Genomic DNA, 18264 nt, shown 5'->3' with positions numbered 1-18264 from the left:
GTTTCCTCTCTCCCAACCCGCTGTTCCCTCTCTCCCAGCCCTGCTGTTTCCTCTCTCCCAACCCCGCTGTTTCCTCTCTCCCGGCCCGCTGTTTCCTCTCTCCCAACCCCGCTGTTTCCTCTCTCCCAGCCCCGCTGTTTCCTCTCTCCCAGCCCCGCTGTTTCCTCTCTCCCAGCCCCGCTGTTTCCTCTCTCCCAGCCCCGCTGTTTCCTCTCTCCCAGCTCCGCTGTTTCCTCTCTCCCAGCCCCGCTGTTTCCTCTCTCCCAGCTCCGCTGTTTCCTCTCTCCCAGCTCCGCTGTTTCCTCTCTCCCAGCCCCGCTGTTTCCTCTCTCTCCTGGCCCGCTGTTTCCTCTCTCCCAGCCCTGCTGTTTCCTCTCTCCCAGCCCCGCTGTTTCCTCTCTCCCAGCCCCGCTGTTTCCTCTCTCCCGGCCTGCTGTTTCCTCTCTCCCAGCCCCGCTGTTTCCTCTCTCTCCCGGCCCGCTGTTTCCTCTCTCCCAGCCCTGCTGTTTCCTCTCTCCCAGCCCTGCTGTTTCCTCTCTCCTGGCCCTGCTGTCTCCTCTCTCCCGGTCCTGCTGTTTCCTCTCTCCTGGCCCGCTGTCTCCTCTCTCTCAGCCCCTCTGTCTCCTCTCTCCTGGCCCCGCTGTTTCCTCTCTCCCGGCCCCGCTGTCTTCTCTCTCTCAGCCCCGCTGTTTCCTCTCTCCCAGCCCCGTTGTTTCCTCTCTCCTGGCCCTGCTGTCTCCTCTCTCTCAGCCCCGCTGTCTCCTCTCTCCTGGCCCGCTGTTTCCTCTCTCCCGGCCCCGCTGTCTTTTCTCTCTCAGCCCCGCTGTTTCCTCTCTCCCAACCCCGTTGTTTCCTCTCTCCTGGCCCCGCTGTTTCCTCTCTCCCGGCCCCGCTGTCTTCTCTCTCTCAGCCCCGCTGTTTCGTCTCTCCCAACCCCGTTGTTTCCTCTCTCCTGGCCCGCTGTTTCCTCTCTCCCAGTCCTGCTGTTTCCTCTCTCCTGGCCTGCTGTCTCCTCTCTCTCAGCCCCGCTGTCTCCTCTCTCCTGGCCCCGCTGTTTCCTCTCTCCGGCCCCGCTGTCTTCTCTCTCCCAGCCCCGCTGTTTCCTCTCTCCCAGCCCCGCTGTTTCCTCTCTCCAGGCCCGCTGTTTCCTCTCTCCCCGGCCCCGCTGTCTCCTCTCTCCCAGCCCTGCTGTTTCCTCTCTCCCACCCCCGCTGTTTTCTTTCTCCCAGCCTCGCTGTCTCCTCTCTCCCAGCCCCGCTGTTTCCTCTCTCCCGGCCCTGCTGTTTCCTCTCTCCCGGCCCTGCTGTCTCCTCTCTCCGGGCCCTGCTGTTTCCTCTCTCCTGGCCCGCTGTTTCCTCTCTCCCACCCCCGCTGTCTCCTCTCTCCCAGCCCCGCTGTTTTCTCTCTCCCGGCCCTGCTGTCTCCTCTCTCTCAGCCCCGCTGTTTCCTCCCTCCCAGCCCCGCTGTTTCCTCTCTCCCAGCCCCGCTGTTTCCTCTCTCCCAGCCCCGCTGTTTCCTCTCTTCCAGCCCCGCTGTTTCCTCTCTCTCAGCCCCGCTGTCTCCTCTCTCCTGGCCCGCTGTCTCCTCTCTCTCAGCCCCACTGTCTCCTCTCTCCTGGCCCGCTGTCTCCTCTCTCTCAGCCCCGCTGTTTCCTCTCTCCCAGCCCCGCTGTTTCCTCTCTCCCAGCCCCGCTGTTTCCTCTCTCCCAGCCCCGCTGTTTCCTCTCTCTCAGCCCCGCTGTCTCCTCTCTCCTGGCCCGCTGTCTCCTCTCTCTCAGCCCCGCTGTCTCCTCTCTCCCAGCCCCGCTGTTTCCTCTCTCTCAGCCCCGCTGTCTCCTCTCTCCTGGCCCGCTGTCTCCTCTCTCTCAGCCCCGCTGTCTCCTCTCTCCTGGCCCGCTGTCTCCTCTCTCTCAGCCCCGCTGTTTCCTCTCTCCAGGCCCGCTGTCTCCTCTCTCCTGGCCCGCTGTCTCCTCTCTCCCAGCCCCGCTGTTTCCTTTATTTTCTACTGTAAAATCTTTAAGTTTTATTTTTTTTTTGGGGGGGGGGGGTTTTGCAAGTAGCTGGTCTTGCCTGGGGTGCAAAATAGTCTATCACCAGCACTGCACACGTGCAAAAGGGGCGTTCAGTATTACAGGATCATACAACCGCACCTCCGGTAATGTGGTGCACCTCATTCAATGCAAAAATAACGCAAGAAGGGGGCGTTTTATTGGTTGGACGAGGCAAGAGAAAGGATGACGCCACATAGACACTCCCTAAGGAAGGACAGTTATATGAAATATTTCCATAGAATATCATCATAGTCCGTACAACATGGCCCCAATCTCAACTCCTTCCATTTCCCATCAGTGATCTCCACTCCTCCCATTTCCCATCGTTGATCTCCACTCCTCCCATTTCCCATCGGTGATCTCCACTCCTCCCATTTCCCATCGGTGATCTCCACTCCTCCCATTTCCCATCGGTGATCTCCACTCCTCCCATTTCCCATCGGTGATCTCCACTCCTTCCATTTCCCATCGGTGATCTCCACTCCTCCCATTTCCCATCGGTGATCTCCACTCCTCCCATTTCCCATCGGTGATCTCCACTCCTCCCATTTCCCATCGGTGATCTCCACTCCTCCCATTTCCCATCGGTGATCTCCACTCCTCCCATTTCCCATCGGTGATCTCCACTCCTCCCATTTCCCATCGGTGATCTCCACTCCTCCCATTTCCCATCGGTGATCTCCACTCCCCCCATTTCCCATCGGTGATCTCCACTCCTCCCATTTCCCATCGATGATCTCCACTCCTCCCATTTCCCATCGGTGATCTCCACTCCTCCCATTTCCCATCGGTGATCTCCACTCCTTCCATTTCCCATCGGTGATCTCCACTCCTCCCATTTCCCATCGGTGATCTCCACTCCTCCCATTTCCCATCGGTGATCTCCACTCCTTCCATTTCCCATCGGTAATCTCCACTCCTCCCATTTCCCATCGGTAATCTCCACTCCTCCCATTTCCCATCGATGATCTCCACTCCTCCCATTTCCCATCGGTGATCTCCACTCCTCCCATTTCCCATCGGTGATCTCCACTCCTCCCATTTCCCATCGGTGATCTCCACTCCTCCCATTTCCCATCGGTGATCTCCACTCCTCCCATTTCCCATCGGTGATCTCCACTCCTCCCCTTTCCCATCGGTGATCTCCACTCCTCCCCTTTCCCATCGGTGATCTCCACTCCTCCCATTTCCCATCGGTGATCTCCACTCCCCCCATTTCCCATCGGTGATCTCCACTCCCCCCATTTCCCATCGGTGATCTCCACTCCTCCCATTTCCCATCGGTGATCTCCACTCCTCCCATTTCCCATCGGTGATCTCCACTCCTCCCATTTCCCATCGGTGATCTCCACTCCTCCCATTTCCCATCGGTGATCTCCACTCCTCCCATTTCCCATCGGTGATCTCCACTCCTCCCATTTCCCATCGGTGATCTCCACTCCCCCCATTTCCCATCGGTGATCTCCACTCCTCCCATTTCCCATCGGTGATCTCCACTCCTCCCCTTTCCCATCGGTGATCTCCACTCCTCCCCTTTCCCATCGGTGATCTCCACTCCTCCCATTTCCCATCGGTGATCTCCACTCCTCCCATTTCCCATCGGTGATCTCCACTCCTCCCATTTCCCATCGGTGATCTCCACTCCTCCCATTTCCCAGCGGTGATCTCCACTCCTCCCATTTCCCATCGGTGATCTCCACTCCTCCCATTTCCCATCGGTGATCTCCACTCCTCCCATTTCCCATCGGTGATCTCCACTCCTCCCATTTCCCATCGGTGATCTCCACTCCCCCCATTTCCCATCGGTGATCTCCACTCCTCTCATTTCCCATCGGTGATCTCCACTCCTCCCTTTTCCCATCGGTGATCTCCACTCCTCCCCTTTCCCATCGGTGATCTCCACTCCTCCCATTTCCCATCGGTGATCTCCACTCCTCCCATTTCCCATTGGTGATCTCCACTCCTCCCATTTCCCATTGGTGATCTCCACTCCTCCCATTTCCCAGCGGTGATCTCCACTCCTCCCATTTTCCATCGTGATCTCCACTCCTCCCATTTCCCATCGTGATCTCCACTCCTCCCATTTCCCATTGGTGATCTCCACTCCTCCCATTTCCCAGCGGTGATCTCCACTCCTCCCATTTCCCATCGGTGATCTCCACTCCTCCCATTTCCCATCGGTGATCTCCACTCCTCCCATTTCCCATCGGTGATCTCCACTCCTCCCATTTCCCATTGGTGATCTCCACTCCTCCCATTTCCCAGCGGTGATCTCCACTCCTCCCATTTCCCATCGTGATCTCCACTCCTCCCATTTCCCATCGTGATCTCCACTCCTCCCATTTCCCATCGGTGATCTCCACTCCCCCCATTTCCCATCGGTGATCTCCACTCCTCCCATTTCCCATCGGTGATCTCCACTCCTCCCATTTCCCATCGGTGATCTCCACTCCTCCCATTTCCCATCGGTGATCTCCACTCCTCCCTTTTCCCATCGGTGATCTCCACTCCTCCCCTTTCCCATCGGTGATCTCCACTCCTCCCATTTCCCATCGGTGATCTCCACTCCTCCCATTTCCCATCGGTGATCTCCACTCCTCCCATTTCCCATCGGTGATCTCCACTCCTCCCATTTCCCAGCGGCGATCTCCACTCCTCCCATTTCCCATCGGTGATCTCCACTCCCCCCATTTCCCATCGGGGATCTCCACTCCTCCCATTTCCCATCGGTGATCTCCACTCCTCCCCTTTCCCATCGGTGATCTCCACTCCCCCCATTTCCCATCGGTGATCTCCACTCCCCCCATTTCCCATCGGTGATCTCCACTCCTCCCATTTCCCAGCGGCGATCTCCACTCCTCCCATTTCCCATCGGTGATCTCCACTCCTCCCATTTCCCATCGTGATCTCCACTCCTCCCATTTCCCATCGGTGATCTCCACTCCTCCCCTTTCCCATCGGTGATCTCCACTCCTCCCATTTCCCAGCGGCGAGGCTCGGCTATGGAAGTTCTTTCCTGACAGCTCAGGGGACGGATCGGCAGAAATGGTCATATCTTCACTCACAGGGTAACCACAGGAAATAGCGGGCGTGAACCGGAACATTATTTTAAACATTTCCTTTTGTAGACCTTGTTATATATTTTTATAGCTCTGACATATACCGCAGCGCTGTAGAGAGATCACTGAGCCAGTCACATCAGTCTCTGTGGACTGACCTAGTGCATAAACACTCTACAATGTGATTAAATAATAATAATAATAAATGATAAAAATAATAAATAAATAACTAAAACAAGTAAAATACTCATAAACGCATGACAATGGCGGGCGTATCATAGAATAGAGATGAGACGGCTTCCAGGTCCCCACCCGCTAAACTGATGACATGGGAAGACCTTTCTGCATCCAATGCAGTTTACGCATTTCGAGGGACAAGCCCTCTTCATCAGGACTGTGATGAATGGGATATCTCTATTCAGGTACGGATTCCTGACCTCAGTCAGTGCAACAAAATATATCATGAAGGTACTTAGAGGCTTAAATATGATGAGCGCAGCGTTCTGGTAATGTCGCCGCGCGCTCAGAACACGTACATAGAATTGTTGGCACCCCAGAAATTTCTCCAGAAAAGTATTGCAGTGACACACGTTTTGCTGTCCACATGTTTATTCCCTTTGTGTGTATTGGAACAAAACAAAAAAAAAGAGGGAAAAAGGCAAATTGGACACAATGTCACACAAGAGTCCAAAAATGGGCTGGTCATAATTCTTGGCACCCTTTGAAGATTGTGGATAAATAAGATTGTTTCCAGCATGTGACGCTCCTTTACACTCACCCGGGGCAAGTAACAGGCGTGGGCAATATAAAAATCACCCCTGAAAGCAGATAACAAGGAGAGAAGTTCACTTAGGCCCGGATTCACAGACACTGGCGCATATTTATGCCGCCGTAGCGTCTCTCCTTTACGCTACGCTGGCGCAGAGAGGCAAGCACTGAATTCACCAAGCCAGTGCTGCCAAAACTGCGCTGGGTTTCCAAGGCATAAGTCGGCGTAAGTGGCAGTGGGCGTGACCCATGCTAATGAGGCGTGACTCCATGCAAATGATGGGCTGAGCGCCAGACAGATACGTATCACGAACTGCGCATGCGCCGTGACGTGGACGCATCCCCCCTGCGCCTGCTCACAACCACGTCGGAACAACTGCCTAAGCTACGCCGGATCACTGCGTACAGCGTGAACGTAACGTATGCCCAGCCAGACACACGTCCAGCGTAAAATACGCCGGCACCTCGCGTAGCATGCGCCGGGCACACGCAGGTTCGTGAATCGACGTATTTCCCTCATTTGCATGTTTGAATGGCTAATCAATGGGAGCGGCACCATGCGCCCACCCTACGCCGGCGTAAGCAAGCTACGTCGGCGGGGTGTAGCCTAGTTTTTAGGCGCACGTTGGTTCGTGGGTCTGCCGCACACATACGCCGGCGCACATTTGCACTTACGTCGGCGTAACGTGCTATACGTTGGCGCTTTGTGAATCTGGGCAATTATGTCCAATTTTCTTTTTTTTGTTTTGTTCCAATACGCACAAAGGGAATAAACGCGTGGATAGCAAAACACGTGTCACCGCAATACTTTTCTGGGAGAAATACGCGATTTTCTGGAAAAAAATCTGGGGTGCCAACAATTTTGGCCGTGACTGTATGTCATGTGGGTTGTGTCCGAATATTAGACTGAGCAATTTGGAGAGCGTTGCCTCCCGCGTCCTGTGAGCAGAAGTTCAGGAAGGCGTTGCAGGCGGACGTTTCCTCTCGTGGTTTTGTGTTAAAAATGACGACCAAAAGAAACTTCCCCAAATATCACAAGTCATGAGATCTGATGGATCATCCGATTCCAAGATTCCAAGAACAGATGAATCACTCGCAGAGCGCACACTCGCACAGGGGCGGACTGACAACTCATGGGGCCCCCGGGCAATAGAAGATTATGGGGCCCCTGGGCAATAGAAGATTATGGGGCCCCCGGGCAATAGAAGATTATGGGGCCCCCGGGCAATAGAAGATTATGGGGCCCCCGGGCAATAGAAGATTATGGGGCCCCCGGGCAATAGAAGATTATGGGGCCCCCGGGCAACAGAAGATTATGGGGCCCCCAGGCAATAGAAGATTATGGGGCCCCCGGGCTTACAGAGCGGACACTCGCACCCCCTGGTACAGCATTCAGCGCTGTCACACTTTGAATGACAATGACAGAGCTTTCATTCGGTGTTATCCGATCTCCACTGGGGGAGGGGGGGGGGTTCTATTTGTTGCTAAATAAAGGAGAAAAGACCAAAAAATTCTGTTTTAAAATGTTGCAAATAAATAATCTTTCTTTAGGCCAAAATGTATTGCGCTCCATTCCTTTGGTAAAAATTAGACATGGGCACGCTGGAAAACGTTTAGTTGTCTTCACAGATGACTTGAATTAGTGATCATAGCGTGCTGACCTGGGACTGTTCTTTTCCAATTTGGACGTCCGTTGAGGAACTTTATAGTGACAGATGTCATAGAACCCCGGGGTTCACCTTTATCCATCACAGCGTGGATTTCTATATCCCATTTCTTGCACTTTTTTTGTATTGCTCATATTTACATAATTCTAGGTGTTTCACGTATGCGAGATATATGTTACATTGTGTCCATACACGCTCACTCTTATGTGTTTCATTTTATTAGCTGCCTGTTCATTTATAGGTCACTACTGTGCAGGGCTTTCTTTCTCAGATAATAGGTGCAGGAACTCCCCCTTTCTGAGTCACCCCTCTTCCTTGCCCCTACCCACCTCCGAGCACCTTCCCTTGGTTCCATCCCATACCCACCTCCCAGTACCGCCCCTTGGTTCCATCCCATACCCACCTCCGAGCACCTTCCCTTGGTTCCATCCCATACCCACCTCCGAGCACCTTCCCTTGGTTCCATCCCATACCCACCTCCAAGCACCTTCCCTTGGTTCCATCCTATACCCACCTCTGAGCACCTTCCCTTGGTTCCATCCTATACCCACCTCCGAGCACCTTCCCTTGGTTCCATCCCATACCCACCTCCCAGTACCGCCCCTTGGTTCCATCCAATACCCACCTCCGAGCACCTTCCCTTGGTTCCATCCCATACCCACCTCTGAGCACCTTCCCTTGGTTCCATCCCATACCCACCTCCAAGCACCTTCCCTTGGTTCCATCCCATACCCACCTCCGAGCACCTTCCCTTGGTTCCATCCTATACCCACCTCCGAGCACCTTCCCTTGGTTCCATCCCATACCCACCTCCAAGCACCTTCCCTTGGTTCCATCCTATACCCACCTCCGAGCACCTTCCCTTGGTTCCATCCCATACCCACCTCCAAGCACCTTCCCTTGGTTCCATCCTATACCCACCTCTGAGCACCTTCCCTTGGTTCCATCCTATACCCACCTCCGAGCACCTTCCCTTGGTTCCATCCCATACCCACCTCCCAGTACCGCCCCTTGGTTCCATCCAATACCCACCTCCGAGCACCTTCCCTTGGTTCCATCCCATACCCACCTCTGAGCACCTTCCCTTGGTTCCATCCCATACCCACCTCCAAGCACCTTCCCTTGGTTCCATCCCATACCCACCTCCGAGCACCTTCCCTTGGTTCCATCCTATACCCACCTCCCAGTACCGCATCTTTTAGACAATACAGAACCAAGTATCATTTTGTGGTGCTAAGAATTTTGTATGAAATTTGGTAATGATATCAAGAAAATCAGTAAAATCGATCCCCTGCAGCCAGCAACAATAGATCCCTCTAAAAACAAAGGACCACCCACAAAAAAATCCACCCCCCCAGAAACAATAGACTCAGTACAACCAGCCTTAATAGACTTTCCTGGAGCTATCAACAATAGACCCCCCCCCTTCAAAAATAGATCCCCTCCAGCTAGAATAGATCCCCCAGCAGTGAGCATCAATACCCTGCAGAACACCCCAGCACCCCTTGCCATTACATACAGTCAGTCCAGGAGGTGCCGGAACTGCGTTCCCCCGCGTTCCCGCTGAAAATAAGCCCTGCTATTGCGTCTTTTTAGGCGTGTATAATACATACACATTTCATATTTTCTAGTATAGAATTGCACACTTCTATATTTTTACACTTTCACTGTATATATATTATTCACATAGGGCATCCTATTTTTCTTACACTTTTTTTGCACTGTTACAATTTGTGTCTGTTTCTTTTGGTAGCAGCTTTAACTCTTTATGGTTGGCGCAATATTTGATATCTCTTCCTATAGAAGGCAAAGCCGCAGGACAGAGATAGTGGAAAGCTGTGGTGCTGATTGCGGTGGGGATAGGGCTCGCTCTCTGTATTGCACTCAGCGGGGAGTTTTGCAGAAGTCATTTCCACACGCCTACCCTGAGTTGTGAAAGAGACCCGAGGACGGTGACTGGCTGCAGACTATCGCTCATTCTGACGCTCTGCAGAGCTGTGTGGACTGGGATGGGGGGGCTCCTGACCTGGTTGCTGCTCCACCAAGGTAAGTGACAGCAGCTGAGGGTCTTCTGACCGCCGTTACATGTCAGATCCCAGGGTGGGGGTCTGGGGGAGTCAGAAGAGGAGAATGAGGGGCAGTTGGGTGCTCTGGGGTCAGGACATTCCATCCTCTTCTAACATGGAGACTTGTAGGTGAGGATTATATGGAAGGTACACCTTCTTAGTGGTCAACTCCATCTCATTGAGCTCGGGGGTTATGTACTATCCGGCATGGGTGCTCAATTTGTGGCTCTCCAGCTGTTTCAGAACTACAATTCCCATGAGGCATTGCAAGCTACTGACTGTTACAAGCATGACTCCCAAAGGCAGAGGCATGATGGGACTTGTAGTTCTGCAACAGCTGGAGAGCCACAGGTTGAGCACCCATGTAAGACTATGGTGATGATTGATGAGGAGGAAGGGGTGGGGGGGTTATGTATTATGGTGATGATTGATGAGGAGGAAGGGGTGGGGGGGTTATGGGGGGTTATGTATTATGGTGATGATTGATGAGGAGGAAGGGGTGGGGGGTTATGGGGGGTTATGTATTATGGTGAGGATTGATGAGGAGGAAGGGGTGGGGGGGTTATGTATTATGGTGAGGATTGATGAGGAGGAAGGGGTGGGGGGTTATGTATTATGGTGAGGATTGATGAAGAGGAAGGGGTGGGGGGTTATGTATTATGGTGAGGATTGATGAGGAGGAAGGGGTTATGTATTATGGTGAGGATTGATGAGGAAGGGGTGGGGGGGTTATGGGGGGTTATGTATTATGGTGATGATTGATGAGGAGGAAGGGGTGGGGGGGTTATGTATTATGGTGATGATTGATGAGGAGGAAGGGGTGGGGGGTTATGTATTATGGTGATGATTGATGAGGAGGAAGGGGTGGGGGGTTATGGGGGGTTATGTATTATGGTGATGATTGATGAGGAGGAAGGGGTGGGGGGTTATGTATTATGGTGATGATTGATGAGGAGGAAGGGGTGGGGGGTTATGGGGGGTTATGTATTATGGTGATGATTGATGAGGAGGAAGGGGTGGGGGGTTATGTATTATGGTGAGGATTGATGAGGAGGAAGGGGTGGGGGGTTATGTATTATGGTGATGATTGATGAGGAGGAAGGGGGTGGGGGTTATGGGGGGTTATGTATTATGGTGAGGATTGATGAGGAGGAAGGGGTGGGGGGGTTATGTATTATGGTAATGATTGATGAGGAGGAAGGGGGTGGGGGTTATGTATTATGGTGAGGATTGATGAGGAGGAAGGGGTGGGGGGTTATGTATTATGGTGATGATTGATGAGGAGGAAGGGGTGGGGGGTTATGTATTATGGTGAGGATTGATGAGGAGGAAGGGGTGGGGGGTTATGTATTATGGTGATGATTGATGAGGAGGAAGGGGGGGGGGGTTATGGGGGGTTATGTATTATGGTGAGGATTGATGAGGAGGAAGGGGTGGGGGGGTTATGTATTATGGTAATGATTGATGAGGAGGAAGGGGGTGGGGGTTCTCGGCCTTTTGGCTAAGATCAAGTGTAGTATCTGTTCTTATCAGTTGCCAATAGGTGGTGCTAAGCTGACTGTCCCCGGTACCCTGTGGCAGAGGAAAGGGATGGCAGTCGGCGGACGCTAAGCCTGTTGGCGTGGAGGTGGAAGCCTTCTGATCGGGACAGAGAGGCATGAGGTCGAAGCCAAGAGGCCGGGTCCCTGGCCGTTGGCCTGGATTTGGTGGTATCTGCCCCAGTCAGTTGTTCTGGAGGGAACCCTTGCTTCTCCTTTAACCGGGAAGGAGCGGGTAGTACTTCCAGAATGTGATTAGGTGGGAGAGTTAGGGGTTGTGGGTAGAGCCTGCTTAGGTGGGTTCTCCCCGACCTCTTCTCCCACCTTCCTGGCTGGGAAGGGTGCTGCCGGTCCGGACCGGGGGCTAGGGACCTTTGAAAAGCCCGTGGAGATAGTGCCCCCTGGAGTGGCAGTCCAGGGGTGCCATACATTGCACGAGTGTTTGAGGGGCACTCATCGTGTGGCACCTTCAGGTCACTTATCTCCACAACACACTTTTCACACCTGCCTCTAGGGCCCGGCCTTTTGGCTAGGACCAGAGGAATTTTTGATTCCTGGCCGGAGGGCCGGCCAATGTATAGCACATTGGTCACTTTACCTCACTCTCCCATCTTCTTTCTCCCCACTTTCATTTTTTATTTTCCCCGTGTTTGTCTGTTTGTCACTTTTTTGTTTGGTGCTTGCACTTTATGTGTGATGAGTAGGGTGCTGGTCCTCGGACCTGCTCTGAAAGTCTTGGGAGTTGGTGGACTCGGCCTTCTGGCTAAGTTCGCCGGCTCTCATGGGGTCTCCCTTCGGGGGAGCCTCACCGAGGAGGGTTCTGTTTCGGCAGTCCCTCTGAGGATGTTGGGTCCTTGTGACTTCGGCTGCTTGGACCAAGATGGGTCCATATGGCTTTGGCTGTATGGACCACAGTTACTCTAGTCCCTGCCAGGAGCCTAATGCCCCGGGGGATCAGAGCTGGGTCCTCTTTTAGAGGACCACTTAACGATGCACCCGTCACAGTTTTTTGTTGCACCTCTTTATGTGTGTGCACATTTTTCCTGCACCGGGTGGAGTTTTTGGGCTGTGTTTTGCACGCCACAGGCTTTTCAAAAGAAAAAAATCTCTTATCTACTCCAATCTCTTCCATCACCTTCTATCTCTTCCATCAACTCTCATCTCCTCTAATCTCTTCCATCACCTTCCATCTCTTCCATCAACTCTTATCTCCTCCAATCTCTTCCATCACCTTCCATCTCTTCCATCAACTCTTATCTCCTCCAATCTCTTCCATCACCTTCCATCTCTTCCATCAACTCTTATCTCCTCCAATCTCTTCCATCACCTTCCATCTCTTCCATCATCTCTCATCTTGATCACCTGTATTCTCCTTCATTACCTCCAAACTCTCTTTTATCACCTTCAATCTCTTCCATCACCTCCAGTCTCCTCCATCACCTCCAATGTCTTGCATAACATTCCATCATGTTCAATCTCCTCCCTCACCTCCACTCTCTTCCATCATCTAGAATTTATTCCATCATCTCCCATCTCTTCCACCACCTCTTATCTTCTCCTTCCAATCTCTTCCATCTCCTCCAATCTCTTCCAACTCCTCCAATCTCTTCCATCACCTTCTATCGCTTCCAATCTTGTCTATCACCTCTCATCTTCTCTATCTGTCTGAAACCATGAATCTGACTGAGAGAGGAACACACATAGATAAAACATAGCCAAAGTTCGGTAACCGGAACGGATAGTCAGACAAGACAGAAAGTCAGGAGGCCAGGAATCAGCGTAGTGGAACAGCAAGTAGGATCTGGAGCCAGAAGGAATGTCAGCCAAGCAAGTCTTTAACAGGAGCGCAGGAGAAAGTCTCTGTGATGTTGACCAAGGCGAAGGCAGAGATGACGTGAGCTGGAAGGCTTTAAGTAGGCAGGACTGACAAGCAGATCATCAACAGGTGAGTCTCTGTGGAGAGATAGGAGCTGGCAATTAGCCGACAGCTGAGTGGCCAGCTCAGAGAAGGAAGGGCTGAGCTCAGCCCTGACAGTACCCCCTCATCAACGACCCTTAAAAGATAGTCTTTCTCTAAGTCTCTAAGTCTGGAGTCAATGAGGATGGCAAACGTGATTGAATTTCTCCAGCTCAGTGGGTATATCTCGGGCTGCTATCTCATCCTTGATGGTATCCAAAGAGACCATGAGAAAAAGGACCCTTTTGTTCCAAAAAAACTCTCTGCTGCCAGAGTACGGAATTCAATGTCATAATCGGCAACAGTTCTCGTACTCTGTTTGATGGACATGAGGCACTTGGCAGCAGAATCAGAGCGTCAAATACCCTTTTGAAGGAAGCCACAAATTCTGGGTAACATAGGACCACAGGTTTTTGCATCTCCCATAGAGGGTTTGCCCAGGCCAAAGCTCTCTCAGAAAGCAAAGATATCACAAAACCTACTTTGCTTCTGTCCGTGGGAAACGCCTGGGGCAGTATCTCAAAGTATATCTCAACCTGGTTGAGAAACCATCTGCATTGGACTGGATCGCCCCCAAATCGATAGGGAAGCGGAGCGGAACCAGACATACCTCTTATAGAGGTAATACGTGAGGTGGGTGCTTGCCCAGAGACGCAGCAGGGATGGCCTGCAACACAGGTTGTACCGGAGCAGCCAGAGTGGGAGATTCCAGGTGAGCCGTGCAACTCAGGAGGGTTTGTAATGCCATGGCAAACTGATCCATGCGGTGATCCTGCTCATCCAATCTGTGGATTGAATGCATCTTCTGAATTCCTGGCCTTCGCTTACTGTCGTGAACCATGAATCAGACTGAGACAGAAGTACAAATCACACTTGTTTAATAATAAAAGTAATTCGAACAAACATAGTCAAAACATAGCCAAAGTTCGGTAACCGGAACGGATAGTCAGACAAGCCAGAAAGTCAGGAAGCCAGGAATCAGCGTAGTGGAACAGCAAGCAGGATCTGAAGCCAGAAGGAATGTCAGCCAAGCAAGTCTTTAACAGGAGCGCAGGAGAAAGTCTCTGTGATGTTGACCAAGGCGAAGGCAGAGATCATCTGCGCTGGACGGCTTAAGTAAGCAGGACTGACGAGCCGGATCATCAACAGGTGAGTCTCTGTGGAGAGATGGGAGCTGGCAATTAGCCGACAGCTGAGTGGCCAGCTCAGAGAAGGGAAGGGTTGAGCCCAGCCCTGAGACCATCAACTACAATCTCTTCCACCTCCCTCCATCTTTTCCATCTTCTCCAACCTCTTCCATCTCTTTCAACCTCTTCCATCTCCTTCAACCTCTTCCATCTTCTCCAACCTCTTCCATCTCCTTCAACCTCTTCCATCTCCTTCAACCTCTTCCATCTCCTTCAACCTCTTCCATGTCTTTCAGTCTCTTCCATCACCTCCCATCTTTTCTATGACCTCTCATCTTCTCCATCATCTACAATCTCTTCCATTTCCCTCCAATTATCTTCCCTTTTCTCCATCACCTCTCTTCTCCTCCATCACCTCCAATCTCTTCCATCACCTCCAACCTCTTCATCCACCCCCAATCTCTTGCATCACCTCCCCTTTCCTCCATCACCTTCCACCTTTTCCATCTTGTCCTGTCTCTTCCACCACCTTGCATCTCCTCCATCACCTCCCATCTCCTCCATCACCTCCCATCTCCTCCATCACCTTGCATCTCTTCCATCCTCCCATCAATGAATACGTTGGATAGATGTAGAATGTAGAGGATTTGGGGTGGATATAATGTGGATATAATGTCTCCGGGGTCGCTTGTTCCTCATCGCTCTTCTATTTTATCATTATCACAGCGCTCTCCTCCGCCAGCGCCTTCTTTGTGGACACAACGCGTCCAATCATCTTCCAGAATGTGGATCCCAGCTTTGGCCATCAGGTGGTGCAGATGGATAAATGGTGAGAGGGTGACGGGTCCTCTTTGGGGAGGAAAAATCTGCAATGTAGATGATCACAAAGCATTCGCTGTCAATACTCGTATAATAAAACTCCACAGTGACTGGAGGAGGGACTTACAGCGCTGGGGTCATAGGGTCAGTGTCTGCATGGAGTTTGTGTGATCTCACCATGCCATTGTGGGCTCACAGCCCAGAAATCTGTCCCTGATCTGTATGTGTATGGGGGGGGGGGGCTTCTATGGACTTGGATCAGATATATCTGTGTAGTGTAATAATATATGTGAACGGTTATCAGAGGTGTGCCGTGTCATTGCAGGGTGATAGTCAGCGCTCCGCTCCACCGAGAATCCCAGAATAAGACAGGACGGTTATATCGCTGCGACCCGCAGACAGCCAGCTGCAACCCCATGCCCATCCCCGGTAACATTGTATTCACCTTTATATCAAATGTTATTAACATGTTACAGAGCGGTGATGTCACCAATGTATAATATATCTTATATCTGGAGAGCGGTGATGTCACCAATGTATAGTTATATATTCTGTATTACAGGTTCCTCTGATGACGATATAAATTCCTCTCTCGGATTATCTCTGGTTGTACAGGAGAATCCGCCTCAGCTTCTGGTAGGTGGCTCTTCTCTGGCAGATACTGTATGTGTCCTCCCCATGGTGTGTGACGTCCTCCATGTGTTCTTCTCAGGGTGTGATGTCCTCCATGTGTCTACAAATCCCGGATGGCCCCTCTGCACACTGCTACACCCTTCCCAGCCAACTATGAAATGTATAACGGGGATATCTAGCTCACATATATTGCAATACATGCCTAATCCCTCTCTGGCCAGTCCCTACTCTACTCTGCAAATGCTATGGAGGGCACCATGCCAACCTGGGGCATACAGACACAAGGTGGGGGAGAGTGACTAGGTTCAGGTTTGGTCTCTGTTGTAATGCAGGTCAGTGACCAGACCGGGACCTAGTCACACTCCCCCCACCTTGTGATTCTATTCCCCAGGTTGGCATGGTGCCCTCCATAGCATTTTGCAGTGTCAGAGCAGAGTAGGGACTGGCCAGAGAGGGATTACTTTGATGCAGTTGGTCGGCTTAAACATGTATTGCAATATATGTGAGCTAGATATCCCCGTTATACATTTCATAGTTTGCTGGGAAGGGTGTAGCAGTGTGCAGAGGGTCCACCCAGGATTTGTAGTGTTAATGTGGTCACATCCCTTTAGCACCTGATAGTTTAAATATATGTAGAAGCTATTGGGGTTTGAGCACAGGTATATCTTTTCTCTATCCTCCATGTGTCCCTCACATGGTGTGTGTGACATCCTCCATGTGTCCCCCTCAGGTGTGTGGCCCAACCCTGCAGAGGCCATGCGGTGGGAACATCTATGTAAATGGACGATGCTATTATATAACTGGAGAGCCACCAGTGATGACAGCTCTACCCCGATCCCTGCCAGGTAACACCTACCCCAACCACGACAGGCCATGTCCTCCAGACTTCCAGGTAGAAGCACAGCTGTGATCATTAGTAGGAGACCATGTCACTAGAAGTGATGTTTGTTGCTGTGTCTTGGCAGAGTGCAGTGGGCCGGCATTGGACATCGTCTTCCTCATCGATGGATCGGGGAGTATTGTCGCCAAGGATTTCACATTAATGCTGAACTTTATCACCAGAGTGATGGAAGAGTTCAAGGAGAGCAATACACAGGTGAGGTGTTCTTCTCCCCTCCCCCTCCACTATATCCCCCCACACATCTCCACCTTCTCCATTTTATCCCCCCACACATCTCCACCTTCTCCACTATATCCCCCCCACACATCTCCACCTTCTCCACTATATCCCCCCAACACATCACCACCTTCTCCACTATATCCCCCCCACACATCTCCACCTTCTCCATTATATCCCCCCAACGCATCTCCACCTTCTCCACTATATCCCCCCCACACCATATCCCCCTTCTCCACTATATCCCCCCCAAAACATATCCCCCTTCTCTATATACACCCCACTATATCCCCCTCCTCCATATACACCCACCATACCCCCCTCCTCTATATACACCCCACTATATCCCCCTCCTCCATTTACACCCACCATACCCCCCTCCTCTATATACACCCAACCATATCTCCCTCCTCTATATACACCCCACCATACCCCCCTCCTCTATATACACCCCACCATATCTCCCTCCTCTATATACACCCCACCATATCTCCCTTCTCTATATACACCCACCATACCCCCCTCCTCTATATACACCCCACCATACCCCCCTCCTCTATATACACCCACCATATCCCCCTTCTCTATATACACCCCACTATATCCCCCTCCTCTATATACACCCCACCATATCCCCCTCCTCTATATACACCCCACCATACCCCCCTCCTCTATATACACCCCACCATACCCCCCTCCTCTATATACACCCCACCATACCCCCCTCCTCTATATACACCCCACCATACCCCCCTCCTCTATATACACCCCACCATACCCCCCTCCTCTATATACACCCCACCATATCTCCCTCCTCTATATACACCCCACCATACCCCCCTCCTCTATATACACCCCACCATACCCCCCTCCTCTATATACACCCCACCATACCCCCCTCCTCTATATACACCCCACCATACCCCCCTCCTCTATATACACCCCACCATACCCCCCTCCTCTATATACACCCACCATATCCCCCTCCTCTATATACACCCCACTATATCCCCCTCCTCTATATACACCCCACCATACCCCCCTCCTCTATATACACCCCACCATACCCCCCTCCTCTATATACACCCACCATATCCCCCTCCTCTATATACACCCCACTATATCCCCCTCCTCTATATACACCCCACCATACCCCCCTCCTCTATATACACCCCACCATACCCCCCTCCTCTATATACACCCACCATATCTCCCTCCTCTATATACACCCCACCATATCTCCCTCCTCTATATACACCCCACCATATCTCCCTCCTCTATATACACCCAACCATATCCCCCTCCTCTATATACACCCCACCATACCCCCCTCCTCTATATACACCCCACTATACCCCCCTCCTCTATATACACCCACCATACCCCCTCCTCTATATACACCCACCATACCCCCCTCCTCTATATACACCCCACCATACCCCCCTCCTCTATATACACCCCAC

At 51.9% G+C, this 18264-nt stretch overlaps 1 protein-coding gene and 1 pseudogene across 1 annotated transcript in view; both read left to right on the top strand.

Moving 5' to 3' along the window:
- The first annotated feature begins 9471 nt into the window (after positions 1–9471).
- Positions 9472–18264, top strand: part of LOC120942900 (integrin alpha-M-like) — a 39259-nt gene continuing 30466 nt past the window's right edge. The window contains exons 1-6 of the mRNA XM_040355853.1: positions 9472–9590; positions 14959–15061; positions 15377–15480; positions 15614–15687; positions 16415–16529; positions 16650–16780. Coding sequence (XP_040211787.1) covers positions 9554–9590; positions 14959–15061; positions 15377–15480; positions 15614–15687; positions 16415–16529; positions 16650–16780 — 564 coding nt within the window. The 5' untranslated portion in view covers positions 9472–9553. The remainder of the gene's footprint in view (positions 9591–14958; positions 15062–15376; positions 15481–15613; positions 15688–16414; positions 16530–16649; positions 16781–18264) is intronic.
- On the top strand, positions 11098–11188 carry LOC120944532 (annotated as a pseudogene).

This window comes from Rana temporaria, chromosome 6 (genome assembly GCF_905171775.1).
Source record: "Rana temporaria chromosome 6, aRanTem1.1, whole genome shotgun sequence".
NCBI classification, from domain to species: domain Eukaryota; kingdom Metazoa; phylum Chordata; class Amphibia; order Anura; family Ranidae; genus Rana; species Rana temporaria.
Note: the sequence above shows the minus strand (reverse complement) of the source record. Positions and strands in the feature narration are given on the sequence as shown.